This window comes from Sciurus carolinensis, chromosome 14 (genome assembly GCF_902686445.1).
Source record: "Sciurus carolinensis chromosome 14, mSciCar1.2, whole genome shotgun sequence".
Taxonomy (NCBI): Eukaryota; Metazoa; Chordata; class Mammalia; order Rodentia; family Sciuridae; genus Sciurus; species Sciurus carolinensis.
Window position 1 is genome coordinate 7,578,976 of NC_062226.1, and position 14,827 is coordinate 7,593,802.

General features: G+C 58.5%; 1 protein-coding gene across 3 annotated transcripts in view; it reads left to right on the forward strand.

Annotated features, from left to right (window-relative positions):
• Sh2d3c (SH2 domain containing 3C) overlaps nucleotides 1-14,662 on the forward strand; it is a 28,261-nt gene extending 13,599 nt beyond the window's left edge. For 2 of the 3 annotated variants that reach the window (XM_047525764.1, XM_047525765.1), the window contains 9 exons: nucleotides 4,995-5,123; nucleotides 6,032-6,486; nucleotides 7,915-8,039; nucleotides 9,440-9,975; nucleotides 10,745-10,860; nucleotides 11,357-11,528; nucleotides 12,446-12,557; nucleotides 12,899-13,105; nucleotides 14,060-14,662. In XM_047525764.1, coding sequence (XP_047381720.1) covers nucleotides 4,995-5,123; nucleotides 6,032-6,486; nucleotides 7,915-8,039; nucleotides 9,440-9,975; nucleotides 10,745-10,860; nucleotides 11,357-11,528; nucleotides 12,446-12,557; nucleotides 12,899-13,105; nucleotides 14,060-14,235 — 2,028 coding nt within the window. In that variant the 3' untranslated portion in view covers nucleotides 14,236-14,662. Of the gene's footprint in view, nucleotides 1-1,031; nucleotides 1,166-4,994; nucleotides 5,124-6,031; nucleotides 6,487-7,914; nucleotides 8,040-9,439; nucleotides 9,976-10,744; nucleotides 10,861-11,356; nucleotides 11,529-12,445; nucleotides 12,558-12,898; nucleotides 13,106-14,059 lie in introns of those variants that run through there. The other variant, XM_047525768.1, reaches the window with a different exon arrangement.
• The last annotated feature ends 165 nt before the right edge of the window (nucleotides 14,663-14,827 follow it).

Here is a 14,827-nt window from a genome sequence, read left to right on the forward strand (position 1 = left end):
TCATCTTGGGTGAGTCAGCTTTCAGAGCTCCAAAGTTCCCAAACCGTGAAATGAACCCTTGGATTCTAAGGCAAGGATTCTAACATTCCAAGGTTGTAAAGCTCTATGCTCTATGCTCAGAGTTTCAGGTGTATTTACAGAAAATAAGCTTCCAGGACCCAGAGAGGTGAACTCACTTGCCTGAGATCACTAAGATTTGGACACAAGGCCTGACTGATAACGTCAGCAAGGGCTCCCTTTTCACTGGAGAGACCATGATCCTAAGACAAAAAGCCCAGATTTTGAGGCACTAAGCTTGAAACAATAGCGTGCACTAACTGAGCACTTACTGTGTGCCTGACAGTTTACCATGCCTCGGGCGCAGCTATCACTTACAAAGTTCTGTGAAGTCGGAACAGGCGCTCGGGTACTAGCTGTTTACCAGATACATTCTCCGCAGGAGCACATGGGGCGCCCAGAGAAGAGGCTGGGGGTGGCGGCTCCAGGAGTTAGGAGAGAGATGGTTGAACCCAGGGTGGCCTCTAACCCTTGAGTCTTCCTAGCTCTGTGCACCTGCGATTCCCAATCAGAGAGAGAAATCTTGGTCTGGGAGATTTCCTGAGGCCACAAAGGATTTGGCCAAACACATGCAGGGATTTTTCCAGCTTTCGATATGATTTAATTCGAAGTCCCTGGCCGCTCCCGGTCACGGAGAGGTGCAGCGGCTGGGGGAGGCAGGAACCCCCCGTCGCCGGCCCAGGAGTCCCCACTCCATCCCGCCGCCCCCGCTGACGGCCCCCTCGGCAGGTGCTGGCGCGGCTGCCCAGGCTCGGGGCGGCGTGAGCGTGCGGGACGGGCGCGCTGGGGGCGAGGGGCTGGGCGCGGGGGCGGGCAGAGGGAGGAACAATGGCCCCCTCCCCGCCCGGCCGGCTGGAGGGTGGGGTCTCCCCGCCCCGCCTCCCCGCTCCTCCCCCGACTAGGCGATGAGGTAATCGCGCCGCCGAGAGGCACGCGCAGCCGGTGCCCAGCCCGGTCGGTCCCCGCGCCCCTGCCCCGCCGGCCGCCGCCCCCTGCACGGTCCGGGGCCCCGGCCGCTGGCCGCACCATGACCGAGCGGTGCAGCCTGTGGAGCGCCCTGTCCGCCGCCGCCTGCTGCTTCTACCGCGGCTCCTTCGTGCAGGTGCAGGTGAGGGGGCTGCTCGGCCCCTGCGGGCTCTGGGGCCGGGACCCCGGCTGCTCCGCCCGGCGCGAGAGCCCGGAGCAGCAGCCCGGCAGGTCGGAGCCAGCGGGGGTGGCTGGCAGAGGGAGGGGGCGGGTCGCCCAGCCTCACCTCCGGGCACCCAGACGCTCACGGGGCGAGGGTCCAGCGACCGACCGCTCGGGGACTCGGGGCTGCGGGGCTGCGCGTCCGGTCCTGCCTCCCCCGCAGGAGGAGCGGCGCGGAGCTGGGGCAGGGGCACCGGGAGCTGAGGTCCCCCGCGCCCTGCGGTCCTGCAGCCCTGCCGGTCCTCCTGCGGCTGACCCCGGCAACCTGGCTTCCTATTGTACCCGAGGCTCCGGGCTGGGGTCTGAGGCTGAGGAGGGGCAGGAAGCTGGGGGACGCTGCGGGTGCCACGGCTGGGACCAGAGCACCGCCGCCCTCCCGCTTTCGAGGTGGGTTCGGGCGTTCTTGGGGTGCGGGTCTCCCAGCCCAGTTGGCCGGGCAGCGCAGGACCGCGCCGCGGCGGAGAGAGGGTTAAACGGAAGGGGGTGGAGGGGAGGACCCGGACCCCGCCTCTCTGCGGAGCATCATCTGGGGATGGCTTTGCTTGGGGTTGGGATACCTAAGAGAGCTAGAGCGGGGTTGGTGGGCGCAGGCTGGTGGGAAGGGGTTACGACCCTGACCGGGGGTCTCCGCGCTCCTGCCTCTCGGGTCCCCTGGGAGAAGCCGGGCGCGTCACCCCTGCGCTCCCCCAGGCTCACACACACTCTCTGAGCCCGCCTGAATGACGGCCCCGCCGGCAGCCGAGCGCAGCATCCCGGCATTGGCCAATCAGGCGTGCGCAGGCCGGGAGGCGGTGAGATCATCTCTGGCCAATAGCAGTGCACCGAGCTCAGGGATGCTGCATTCGCACCCCAACCCCCCCCCCCCCAACTCTTGGGAGCTGGGGACCCCCAGGCTGAGGGTGAGGAGGATAATCAGGGACCCTAAGCTTCCCATTCTTAGGCGTGCGGGAGGACCAAGTTGGTCCCCTCCCAAACTGCCTCTGGCCATTGATTAGGGTAGAAAAGAGGAGCCCAGTCTCCCAGAACCCTTTTACAGATGGAGGCTACCCAGGCACAGAGAGGGAAAGTGACTGGCTCAAGGTCACACTGTGGCCAAGTCTTGGACCAGGTCTTCAGCACGGAGCCGCCTCCCCTTCTCTGCCCCATGTGCCCCTGGCTCCAGCCATGGAACTTGGGGAGGTTCCCAGTGCATACTCTGTCAAGGGGAAAGATCCCCTAGAAGGCCAGGAACTGGTTCTCTTCTTCTCTGCATCTCCCACTTTTCCCTCCTGGGTTTGGTGTGGCCTGAGGAAGGACACTAGGTGTCCCCATGAACCCAGGACCCCTGGGGGAAGTGTGGGTAGATAAAAAGGCCCAAATCTCAGCTCAGCCTTGGGCCTCGCTGCCCTTGTGGGGTACCAGCTTCCACATGGATAGAGGACGCACTGACTTGCCATCCCTAGGTCCCACCTTTGCCTGAGCATCTGTATGAACCTCTCATTCCCACCTCTGTCCCTGGAGCTCACTGCCAAAATGCTCCTGCCTCAGACTGGCCCACCTCAGAGCTCCCAGCATCCTCCAGGATCTCCACCCAGACGCTTTCTGACCCAGGTCTCTTTCCCACACCCCATCAATGGCCCCCTGAACACCCCTTCCCCTGCGCCCTCTCCCCAGGGCACACCCCGCCAGCCATTGATGGAAAACACTAGACTGAACCTGCCCCAACCTTGCCCATCTTTCTGTGGCTCTGCTGTGGCCTTTGGATGACCCTGGCTGCCCAGGACAGCCTCGCTGCCCTGCCACAACCGCCCCTGCTACTTTCAGCCCTGTTGAAGCTTCTTTCCCATCTGCCGCCTGCCTCAGGTCTGGCTCCGCCTGCAGGGCGCGGACTGGGTCGACCCCTCCTGCAGCTCCTCCCTGCCCCCTCCCACCATGCTCTGCTCCTCCAGGCCTCTGCAGGCCTCCCCAAGGGGTCAGGGAAGGGATCCCTGATTCTGGCCCTGACTTTGGGATACCTCTGAACATTCAGAGAACCTGGGATTGATTGTATCTGCATGGACTCCCCCAGGGCAGAGGGCCATCCTGGCCATCTTGGGGCCTTAATTCAGCACAAGACCGAGTGTGAGATGAGTCAATGTGGAATGAATGTGAATGGAGCTGGAGGTTCTAGATGACTCTGGAGTGGGGATCATGTTGTCCAGGGAGCAGCGTGGATCAGGGTAAAGCCAGGCAGTGTGGGAGCGAAGGGGTGGATCTGGGGTGCCGTGTGAGAATCTGAGATCCATGGAAGGGCTGAGGAGGCTGGAGGTGGACTACAGGCCCTTGGACCCTGGAGAGCAGGGTGTCCCGGGGAAACACCCACCTTTGCTACCCTCTCTTGTCTGTCCCCTGCTGGTCAGCTCTGGGTCCTGCCTGCGCTAGAGCAGTCATCTTCAGGGCTTGGGGCTGAGGGAGGGGAGAGGAGGGACATCCCACGTCCTCGAGTGACGGGATGCCTGTGTGCTTGCTGCAGAGCTCTGTGGTGTGCCTTGGTTCATCCTGCTCATGAGGAGAAGCAACTTCTTCATACCCTTTTCACTGAGGAAGGAGTTGGGGCCCAGACAGCTCCCGCGGCACAGCAGAGTCGGGCTGCACTCTGTGGTGGGGTGCTCCTGATGGAGAGGACTCCCTTCCCCTGGGCTTTAGGGCCCCTGGGATTGGGTAACGTCTAACCTCAGGTCACAGCAACTGGGAAACCAGGAACTCCAGGGCAGGTGGAAGGGCAGAGCCCTGGGCCTTACCTCCAGTGAGTGCCCCTGGGCTTCCCTGCCCAGCTTGGGCTTTGGTTTCCTCCCCCACCAGACCTGCTTGATGCAGGGGAGGGCCCCGGGGAATGCAGAGGGAGCTGAAGGTGTCTGTGGTTCCGCTGTCCCCTGCCCCTGGCTGCCTTCCCACCTCCGTGCTCTGCGGGATGTATCTTTCCACCAGCTCTGCTTTTGTCCCCAGGCCTTTGCCTGGGGGACCTGCGGCCTGACCTCCCAGATCCACCTGTAGAAATATTCCCTCCCCTCACCTCGAGATGTGTGTGTTGTTCCTGGTGCGCCACGAGCCTTCCTGTAGCGCCGTCTCCTCCAGGAAGGCTTCCCAGGCAGGCGCATCACCTCTCCCAGCTGCCATCTCCTGCAGGGAAGCGGCGGCCCCTTGCCGCTGTCCAGCACTATGGTGCTGACTGCACTCTGCTCCAGTGCTGCTTTCAGCTCTCGCCTCTGGACCCAGGAGCTTCTTTTTTCCTCTTTCTCCCCCTTCCCCCCCTTTTTTGTACTGCGGATTGAATACAAGGGCGCTTAACCACTGAGCCACATCCCTTTCTGTTTTTTATTTAGAGACAGTCTCACTAAGTTGCTTAGGGCCTTACTAAATTGCTGAGGCTGGCCTGGAACTTGTGGTCTTCCTGCCTCAGTCTCCTGAGCTGCAGGGATTACAGGTGTGTGCCAGCATGCCTGGCAAGCCTAGGGGCTTTTTGAGGACAGGGCTTGGATTATTTATCCCCACCTCTGGCCCTGGCACATAGCACAAGGCCTGGAATGTTGTGGGCAAGGCTTAGAGGAGTTAATTGGGATTTCTTTGCTCCAGTTGGGATAAGGACCCTTGTGTAAGGACCTTTCTGACACCCAGGCCTTATTATTCCCAGAATTCCTGGATGGAAGGAATCCCCTGGGCAGAGTGCAGTTGGGAGGAAGGGAAGAGAGGGTCTTTGAATTGGGTGCTGACTCCCACTGTCTTGCACCCAGTTCTCCAAGGAGAAGTACATCCTGGACTCGTCGCCAGAGAAGCTGCACAAGGAACTGGAGGAAGAGCTCAAGCTCAGCAGCACAGACCTCCGCAGCCATGCCTGGTACCACGGCCGCATCCCTCGAGAGGTGAGAGGGCCTGGGCTTGGGTATCAGCCCTGGATCCTTCCCCCAGTGCCTCTGCCAGCCCAAATCTGGCTCTGGCCACCAGAGTCCCTGACCTGTTGCTTGACAAGCTCAATCTGAATGGACTGGGATGAGGTCTAGCTTTGCCATTTACTATGTGATGTTGAATGAGTTGGTTCACCTCTCTGAGCCTTAATGTCCCCATCTATAAAGTGAAGGATAATAATAGTATCTACCTCAAAGAGTCACTGTGAAAATTAAGTAATGTCTGAGCTCAATGAACTTGGCCTTGCTGTTATTTCTATTGTTATTGGCCTGTGTATCAGGCTCTTGTGTGTTTGGTTAATGAGCATCCATCTCTGGGCTATTTGGTTTTGACCAAGTTGAGCTCCTGGGCTGAGGTGACTTTATGAGCCACAGACTGGGGCTAATACATCCCCTATTCCTTCTTTCACTCACACCACAAATATTAGCCAAGTACCAACTCTGCCAGGCTCTGTCCTGGTCACCAACGTTTCAGAGAGAAGAGGTGGTGGCTTCCCTATCAGGATAGTGGCCCTGGGTTTGGGGCACAGAGACTTGGGAATGGGAAGCCATGACACCCTGGAATGGAAGTCACAGAGACTAGGGGTTGCCTTGATCTGAGATTTGGGTCCCAGGCCTGTCCCTTCTCAGGGTTCCCTGTAGGCAGAGTGGCTTCCAAGTCCTCATCCTCCAGATACACGGGGCACCGGCTCCACTCTGGGTCTTCACCCTCAAGCTGCTTCTCTGCCTGGCTCACAGTCTGGGTGGCTGGGCCCCTGGTCCCAAGCTTCAGATTTAGAGCCCCGCACCCAGCCACTGTGTCCCTGAACCCAGGTCTGGCCCTCTTCCATCCCCACCACACCCCAGCCTAACTGTGCGCCCCGCAGGTCTCCGAGACCCTGGTGCAGCGCAATGGTGACTTCCTCATCCGGGACTCGCTCACCAGCCTGGGCGACTACGTGCTCACGTGCCGCTGGCGCAACCAGGCTCTGCACTTCAAGATCAACAAGGTGGTGGTGAAGGCGGGCGAGAGCTACACGCACATCCAGTACCTGTTCGAGCAGGAGAGCTTCGATCACGTGCCCGCGCTCGTGCGCTACCACGTGGGCAGCCGCAAGGCGGTGTCGGAGCAGAGCGGGGCCATCATCTACTGCCCGGTCAACCGCACCTTCCCACTGCGCTACCTTGAGGCCAGCTACGGCCTGGGCCAGGGCAGCGGCAAGGCTGCCAGCCCAGCTAGCCCCTCCGGCCCCAAGGGCAGTCACATGAAGCGGCGCAGTGTCACCATGACAGACGGGCTCACCGCCGACAAGGTCACCCGCAGCGATGGCTGCCCCAACAGGTCAGCCAGGACCCCGCACCAGGCCTCATTCTGCCCAGCTGTCAAAAGGGGGTGTCCTAGCGAGCTTGCTGGCCGGGAAGGGGAGGCCCAGCCATGTAACGCTGGGCGAGATATCTCCTGGAGCCTCAGTGTGCAGGGCACAAAAGGAAATTTGGCAGTGAACAGAGGGTCTGCAGGAGAAGACCCAGATCCCAGTTCCAGCTCTGCTGCTTGCTGGCCGGGTGTCCTGGACCCCAGCCCTCCTTCCTTACCAGCTGCCTGTACCTTAAAGGGCCCGCGCTCAAGTAGCACTCCTGGCTTTGCAGTGTGGAATTTGCTGCAGGAAAACCAGAATGTTCTCAGTGACATTTGAATGACACCTGGCTGCCCTTGGGACTGGTTAAGACCAGGCCCTGGAACACAAAAATGCCATAGCAGCTAATGGTTCCTGAGACTCTAGTGGGCCTGGCCCGGGTGAGGAAATGGCCCTAGAGAGGGGCGGACCACTGCAGGAGAGGGGTAGGATCAAGATTTGAACCCAGATTCAAATTCAATCCAAAGTCTGTGCCCCTAATTTCTGTGACTTTTCTGACTCTTTGCAACGAGGTTTGCTCTTCCTTGCCACCAGCACTGGCTAGGCCCTCATGGCCCCATCTCCCTGGACCTGGGTTGGGCACTGCCCGCCTAGGAATTGATAGATGGATACCCTGTGGGCAGCAGCCACCTGGTCTGTGGTTTGAAACCAGTGAGCATAATAGTGCCAGGATCTACGGGTCATGTGTACTCAAGGCATCCAGAGCAAAGTGTGCTCCCTCAGGCTCCCCACCCTTCCTGCTACTCCCTCTCCCCAGATAGTTCTCCAAGAATCTTTGGGTAAGGTTCCCAGGGAAGGGAACAGTTGTGCAGGTTGTGAACTGCACAAAGGTTTCTGCACACCACCCCCCTCCACACAGGACAGTGGAGGACAAAAAAAAAAAAATCTATACTGCCCTCTGCTTATCCTGCTGAGGGCACCAGTGAGGGGTGTGTCCCTAAGAACGTCTAATTTGTATAAAGGTACTTGTGGGTTAGCAGGGTTCTGGCCCATACATCCCTTCCCATCCTTTTCTTAGGGACACAGAGCCGAAGGGCCTTGGCTCTGCCGGGGACCCCCAAGCCTTGTCCTCTGAAGTGGGTCTTGGCTTTGGGAGAGGGAATTGCGGCCAGGGCTGCAGATGGTCGAAGGATGCTGTGGGGGCCACAGGGGAGGCGCACCCTGTGGTGCTGGCTGGGGGACCCTCTGCCCGAGGGACTGCCCAGCCAGCCCTTCTTCTTCCCGGCTTCGGTTTGGGTACCTGTCCGTTAGGAGGCTGAACTGGATAATCTCCAAACCCGTTTTGCCTGCGAGGCTCAGGGGCGAGCCGAGGCCCCGCCCCCTGGGCGCCTGCTCACGGAACTGTCTGTCCACAGCACGTCACTGCCCCCGCCTCGGGACTCGATCCGCAGCTGCGCGCTCAGCATGGACCAGATCCCAGACCTGCACTCGCCCTTGTCCCCCGTCTCCGAGAGCCCCAGCTCCCCTGCCTACAGCACCGGTATGGCCTGCGGGGAGGTCTGGCCTGGGGGCTCCGTGTCCGAGCGTCCTAAGGGGTCCTGAGCGATGCCCTGCAAGCACTTGCTCTTACGCCCTCCTGGCAGAACTGACGCTGACGCCTCACATTTCCGTGGCTTGTTACTCAATGCCTCCCCCTGCCCTCGCAGGGACTAGGGGTTGAGCCCAGGGTGCTCATCACAAATCCTTCCAAAAATATGGGCCATTAAATTTGTCGCAACTGTACACTTGCCTCCCAAGTAATACCTCCAAGTGTTCAAATTCCTTACCAGAAATGATTGATGGCATAAATCATTTATGCAAGGTGGCACAGTCAAGTGGCCTCCAGGTCAAGGTTGAAATCTGAGCTCCTATCACTTGCTGGCTGGGTGACCTTGAGCAGGTCACTTAACCTCTCTGAGCCTTAGCTTTCTCATCTGCAGAGTAAGGATCATAAAAGTACTTACTTCACAGAATGTTGAGAGGGTAAAATAGATTAGTGTGCAAAGAAGGATTGTGTAGGCAGTAAGAGCTCTCAGTATGTATCACCTCTGGTTTTTATTTTTGTTTTCTTTCTTTTTTGCTGGGGTCCTGGGGCTAGAACCAAGGGTTTCATGAATGAAGGGCAAGTGCTCCACCCCTGAGCCATGCCCCTAGCCCTCACCTCTGACTTTTATTTGGTACCAGGGATTGAACCCAGGGACGCTTAACCACGAGCCACATCTGCAGCCCTTTTTTAAAAGAAAATTTACTTAGAGACGGGGTCTCACTGAGTTGTTCAGCGCCTCACCATTGCTGAGGCTGGCTTTCAACTCTTGATCCTCCTGTCTCAGCCTCTGAGCCGCTGGGATTACAGGAGTGTGCCACCACACACCTGGCTTCTCACCTCTGATTTCTTTTTTAGATGTTGATAGACCTTTACTTCATTTACTTATTTATATGTGTGGTGAGAATCAAACCCAGTGCCTCACACATGCTAGGCAAGTGCTCTGCCATTGAGCCACAATCCGAGCCCCTCATCTCTGATTTTTTATGATGCTTTTACTGCTGTTGACCTGTGTATGTCCAGCCTTTTGCCAGCTCTGGGCACATAACACACACCCAGTAGATCACACGGCCAGTTCATTCCACGTGGCGCAGTGCACTGCAGGAGCGCTGGGTTCCCCCCAGGTAGTTGTGTGGTTCCCTGAGGCTGCGGCAGCCGCAGGGTGAGGGCATGGGCACGCCACCGCCCTGTGCTCTGGAGTATCCCCGAGGGCTGGCCAGTTTGCCCGAGCTTGCTGGGCCAGGGGGAATGGGGCACGTCCTGCCCAGGTGGAGGATGGAGCCCGTTCTTTAGCAGCAGGGATGGGGAACCTTGCTTTGGGAGCTGTGCTAACGAGTCCCCTCTCTCGCTCTCTGCAGTCACCCGCGTCCATGCCGCCCCTGCAGCCCCCTCTGCCACAGCCCTGCCTGCTTCCCCGGTGGCCCGCCGCTCCAGTGAGCCCCAGCTGAGTTCCGGAAGTGCTCCGAAGCCGCCTGGGGAGTCGGACAGGGGCCCTCATGCCAGCCCCTCCCACACCCTCTGTAAGGCCTCCCCCTCCCCGTCACTCAGCAGCTACAGCGACCCAGACTCTGGACACTACTGCCAACTGCAACCCCCCACCCGGGGCAGCCGAGAGTGGGCAGCAGCCGAAGCCACCAACCGGCAGCCCAGGAGCTATGGAGAAAGGCTAAAGGAACTGTCAGAAAATGGGGTCCCCGAGGGGGGCCAGGGCAAGGCCTTCACAGCCCCGGTTGTAGAAGCCACCTCTTCCTTCAACCCAGCCACCTTCCAATCACTGCTGATCCCCAAAGAAAACCGGCCGCTGGAGGTGGGCCTTCTGCGCAAGGTCAAGGAGCTGCTGGCCGAGGTGGATGCACGGACGCTGGCCCGGCATGTCACCAAGGTTGACTGCCTGGTAGGTGCTAGGTGTGGACTGGGGTGGGGACAGCACCTTTGTCCTTGACTTTGGGATAAGAGTCAGGTTGGTGAGGGGTTGGTTCCCAAATTCCCTTAATTCTTCTTTGCTCCAGATGTCGGCTTGGCACTGAGCTGAGCAGTTCCGAATCACACTGGGACTGGCTCCCGGGGCGCTTGGGGCCCTTCCTCAGTGTCCAGGGAAGGGAAAGCCGGACTCCCCGCCCCCACGCCCCCTTGTGGACAAATAAGGAAAAGCATTCTCCATAAATTGTCATTGCCCGGTCTTTGCTTTTTAGTTTCTTTGGCCACTTAAGGACCCCAGGTCTCTCTGTTCTCCAGGCTCTAGCTCTGCAGATTACTTGGTGACACTGGTCTCAGAGCTGCAGGAGAGAAAAGAGACAAGGCAGAGAGAGATGTTGCTCCATGAAGAGCGCTGGGCAGGAAAGAGGAAGGTTCTAGGCCTAGTGTGTGACCTTGGGCAAGCCCATTCCCTCCCTGGGCCAGGGGTTTGCCATCTGGTTCTAAACCGGATGTTGAACACGCCAGGCACCCCTGGACATTTCCCCATTTACCCCCCATCTCACAGATGGGGAAACTGAGGCTCACTCAGAAAGATGGGATGACGTGCCCCGTGTCAAACGTCAGTGGTGGAGCTGGGATTCAAACCCGGCCTCCTAGCCAGGCCTCTTAGATAAAGCTCTCTGACTCCCAGATGGCTTAGGCCAGCCCTGACAGGAAATTAATCAGCCCTCTGGGCGTCCTTGCAGGTTGCTAGGATACTGGGCGTTACCAAGGAGATGCAGACCCTAATGGGAGTCCGCTGGGGCATGGAACTGCTCACCCTCCCCCATGGCCGGCAGCTACGACTAGACCTCCTGGAAAGGTAAGGCAGGCGCCGGCGCACCGGGACTCGCAGGGAACCCGGGCTTCCGCGCTCGCGCTTGGCTGGAGCCGCTGGGCGGGTCAGTCTCTCGGCCACGCCTCCCATCCCATTGGCCAATCACACTCTTGATGTCCAGCTCAAAGCAATCCTGGTTTCCCAAAGATCGAAGCCTTTATCCCTGGGTCTCCCTTTGGCATCCCCTCGTCCATCGGCCTTGGCCGCGCTCATCGTTCTGGCTTCCTGGAGGACTCTTGAAACAGCTGCGCACGACCGACTCCGCGGCCACAGTCACACCCCGCAGCCCGGCGTCCTGGCCCGCCCCGACGCATGCTGGCCAATCAGAAGCTCTTAGCCTTTCTCCCACTCACTCGGGCCGCGCCCCTCACCCCAGGGAGCGTTACAACTTCTCTCTCCGACTGTGCCCTCCGCCAGTCAGTGGCGAGGGCCCCTCCCCGCATACTTGGTCCCACTCCCTCTGACCCGGCCACTCTGACAGGTTCCACACCATGTCCATCATGCTGGCAGTGGACATCCTGGGCTGCACTGGCTCAGCAGAGGAGCGGGCGGCGCTGCTGCACAAGACCATCCAGCTGGCGGCCGAGCTGCGGGGGACTATGGGCAACATGTTCAGCTTCGCTGCGGTCATGGGCGCCCTGGACATGGCCCAGGTACTGAGGGGCCCGCCGAGAGCTGGGCATCCTGTAGACTGGAAGAGCCCTGGGGTTGCTTGGGGATGGAAATGGGAAGAGCTTTGTGAGTCCCCAGGTATCACCGTGAGAGTAACCAGGAGAACGGAGCTCCCCAAGGGCTGGCCAAGGACACGTTTTCTCCCCTTCTCTGGGTCTCAGTTTCCCCACTTGCAGGGCGAAGGAAACAAAGAGGCCGGTGAGGTGGCACAGGCCTGTAATCCCAGCTAATGGGGTGGCCGAGGCAGGAGGATTGCAAGTTCAAAGCCAGCCTCAGCTACTTAGTGAGACCCTGTCTCCAAAGGAAATTTTAAAAAGGCAGGGGTGTAGCTGAGAGGTAGAGCACTCCTGAGCTCAACCCCCAGTATTGACAAAAAAAATTTTAAAAGAGAGAGAAAAACACATAAAATAGTATCATGGAATGAACACTCACCTGCGCCCCGGCTGGGCACTACACTGTTTGCCACCATCCACTCCTGAAAGCATCTTGTGAGGTGGGGGCGCCTCTCTTCCCCTCTTGTTACAAAGGGAGCAACTGAGAGCAGTGCTTGCCTGTGGTCACCAGGCCCAGAGATTTAGGCTGTGAGTGACAGGCATGGGCATCATGCCGCACTGCCTCCCCTGTGCCGGATACATCAGAACAAGGACAGTCCAGGGGCAGTCTCAGGTTCAAGTTCCTGCTCTGCCACTTATTTTCGGAATGATCTTGGGCAGGTCATCCCACCTGAGACTGAGTTCCCTCATCTGTTAAATAGGTCCTGATGGCAGCATCATGACAGGAAAGGCAGGCTGCACTGTCCTGGTATGCGAGTGGTGGCCAGAACAGCACTTGTCCCATGTCTGGGTGTCCCTTCAGCCGGGTGGCCTGTGGTCAGCCTCTCACAGTCTGCTCTCCGCAGATTTCCCGGCTGGAGCAGACATGGGTGACCCTGCGGCAGCGACACACAGAGGGTGCCGTCCTGTATGAGAAGAAACTCAAGCCTTTTCTCAAGAGCCTCAATGAGGGCAAAGGTAGCTCCCTGCCTTGCTGTGTGACCTTGGACAGGTTCCAGCCCTCTCTGGGCTGCCATAGGCTCTCCCAGTGTGGACGATGGGGAGAGCTCGGCTGGGCTCACTTTCCCACCCGGCAACCACATAAGGCGTGTCCAGGTCCTGGCTCAGCGCTGGGGCTGGGCCGTTGCCGCCGTGGGAGCACCCAGGGGAGTCTGAAAGGAAGGGTTTGCCCCAGAGTCTGGATCCCCACACTCTCTGGGACATTAGGCGGGCCCCTCCCCTCTCGCCCCTCTGCTCCGCGTCTCTGCGGATGGCCGGGCGTCCAGGGACCTGAGCGCCTGCTGCGTCTGCCCCTGCAGAAGGCCCTCCGCTGAGCAACACCACATTTCCTCACGTGCTGCCACTCATCACCCTGCTGGAGTGTGACTCGGCCCCCGCGGAGGGCCCCGAGCCCTGGGGCAGCACAGAGCACGGCGTGGAGGTGGTGCTGGCCCACCTGGAGGCCGCCCGCACGGTGGCGCACCACGGAGGTCTCTACCACACCAACGCCGAGGTCAAGCTGCAGGGTGAGTGCTGCGTCCTGGCTCATCCAGCGCCACTCCTCTTCTCCCGGGGTCCCCTCGGCGCCCCGCTCCTCCTCTCACCCCCGTCTTCACTCATGAGTTCCACGAGCAGTGTCACGGAGGCACCAGGTAGCACGGCTGGGCGCAGACAGGATGCAAACAGCCTCAGCGTTCTCGTCTTTGAAATGGGCATCTCCTCAGCCAAAAGGTGGTTTGTAAGGTGCCCAGCCTGCGCCCTGGGGTGGAGACAGACCTGCCAATCTTAAAGCAGCTCAGTGTGAGTGCAGCACAGGACACCCTCGCGTGAAAGCAGCAGAGAGAACTCGCCTTCAGACAGTCGCTCTGCTTTTGAGATTAAGTCGCAGAAATTCACTGGAGACATATTAGAAATTACAGCTGGTCAAAAATAAGATTAAAAACTTACCCACAATTACCCAGAGGTAAATGCTGTGAATATTCCGATACATCTTTCTATCTTTCTTGCCTTTTTTTTTCCAGGAAGAAAAAAAGATATGTATTTTGTATTTACTTGCAAAATATGTATATGTTTTAGAAAAAAAATGGAACTTACTGAAAAATACCAAAAAGAAAGAAAGAAAGAAAGAGAGGATGATCATGCAAGATCTCCAAAAAACTTCGAAGAATTTAACGTTAATATGTCATCTTCTAAGGGCTGGGGCTGAGCTCAGTGGTAGAGTGCTTGCCTTTTGTGAACGAAGCCTTGAGCTTGATCCCCAGTACTGAAAAAAAATTACTGCTTGTCTAGAAAATAGTGGGAGAAAGATTAGGAACTACTATGCTTGGTCATGTTCATCAACAGATTCTGCTGGATCCCTGGTGGGGCTCGGGGGAGGTCCCTACAAATGAGACCCTGAAGAATGTGGGGACTCTGAATGTGAGCCCCAGTCTCCCTCCAGCCACACCATGGTCCCCTGAACCTGTGCCCCTGCCCTGCAGGATTCCAGGCCCGGCCAGAGCTCCTGGAGGTGTTCAGCACTGAGTTCCAGATGCGCCTTCTCTGGGGCAGCCAAGGTGCCAGCAGCAGCCAAGCCCGGCGCTATGAGAAGTTCGACAAGGTTCTCACCGCCCTGTCACACAAGCTGGAGCCTGCTGTCCGCTCCAGTGAGCTGTGACCCCCCCCTCCCCCAGGATCCTTCCCCTCTGCAGCTGTGGGCAGCAAAAGGGGCAGAGACTTTTCCCAGAGCACCCCAGGGACACTGTGATCAACGCAAGAATGTTCTGCTTCAACTCCAAGATCTCCCTTGCACCTCCAGGGTCCTGTCTGGACTCTGGGTTCCAAATTTCAGTCACATACCTACCAGTCTCCCTTCAGGAAGGACAGGAACCCTGTTCCTCCCACCAGCTTCTGCTGCCCCCCTTCCTGCCCAAGCTCCCTGTTTTGGAGCCATGGGAGACCCCTCATGCCTCCTCCCTCTCCCCTGGGTATCTGCCTCCACTGGCACCAAGGCCTCCATCTTGCTGTAAATAAGTCTGTGTTCTGTAAATAGATGTACAGAAACCATGTTCTTTCTTTCATATAATAAACTTTTATGGCTCTTTCTTCTGTCTCCCAAGGGGGGCTGGGAGTGGAAGAAAGCACTTTTTCTTAGGTGAAAGGTAGAGAACTTCATTCAACAAATGCTTGCTGGGCATGGTGATACATGTCTATAATCCCAGCCACTCAGGAGGCTGAGGCAGGAGGATTGTGAGTTTGAGGACAGCCTC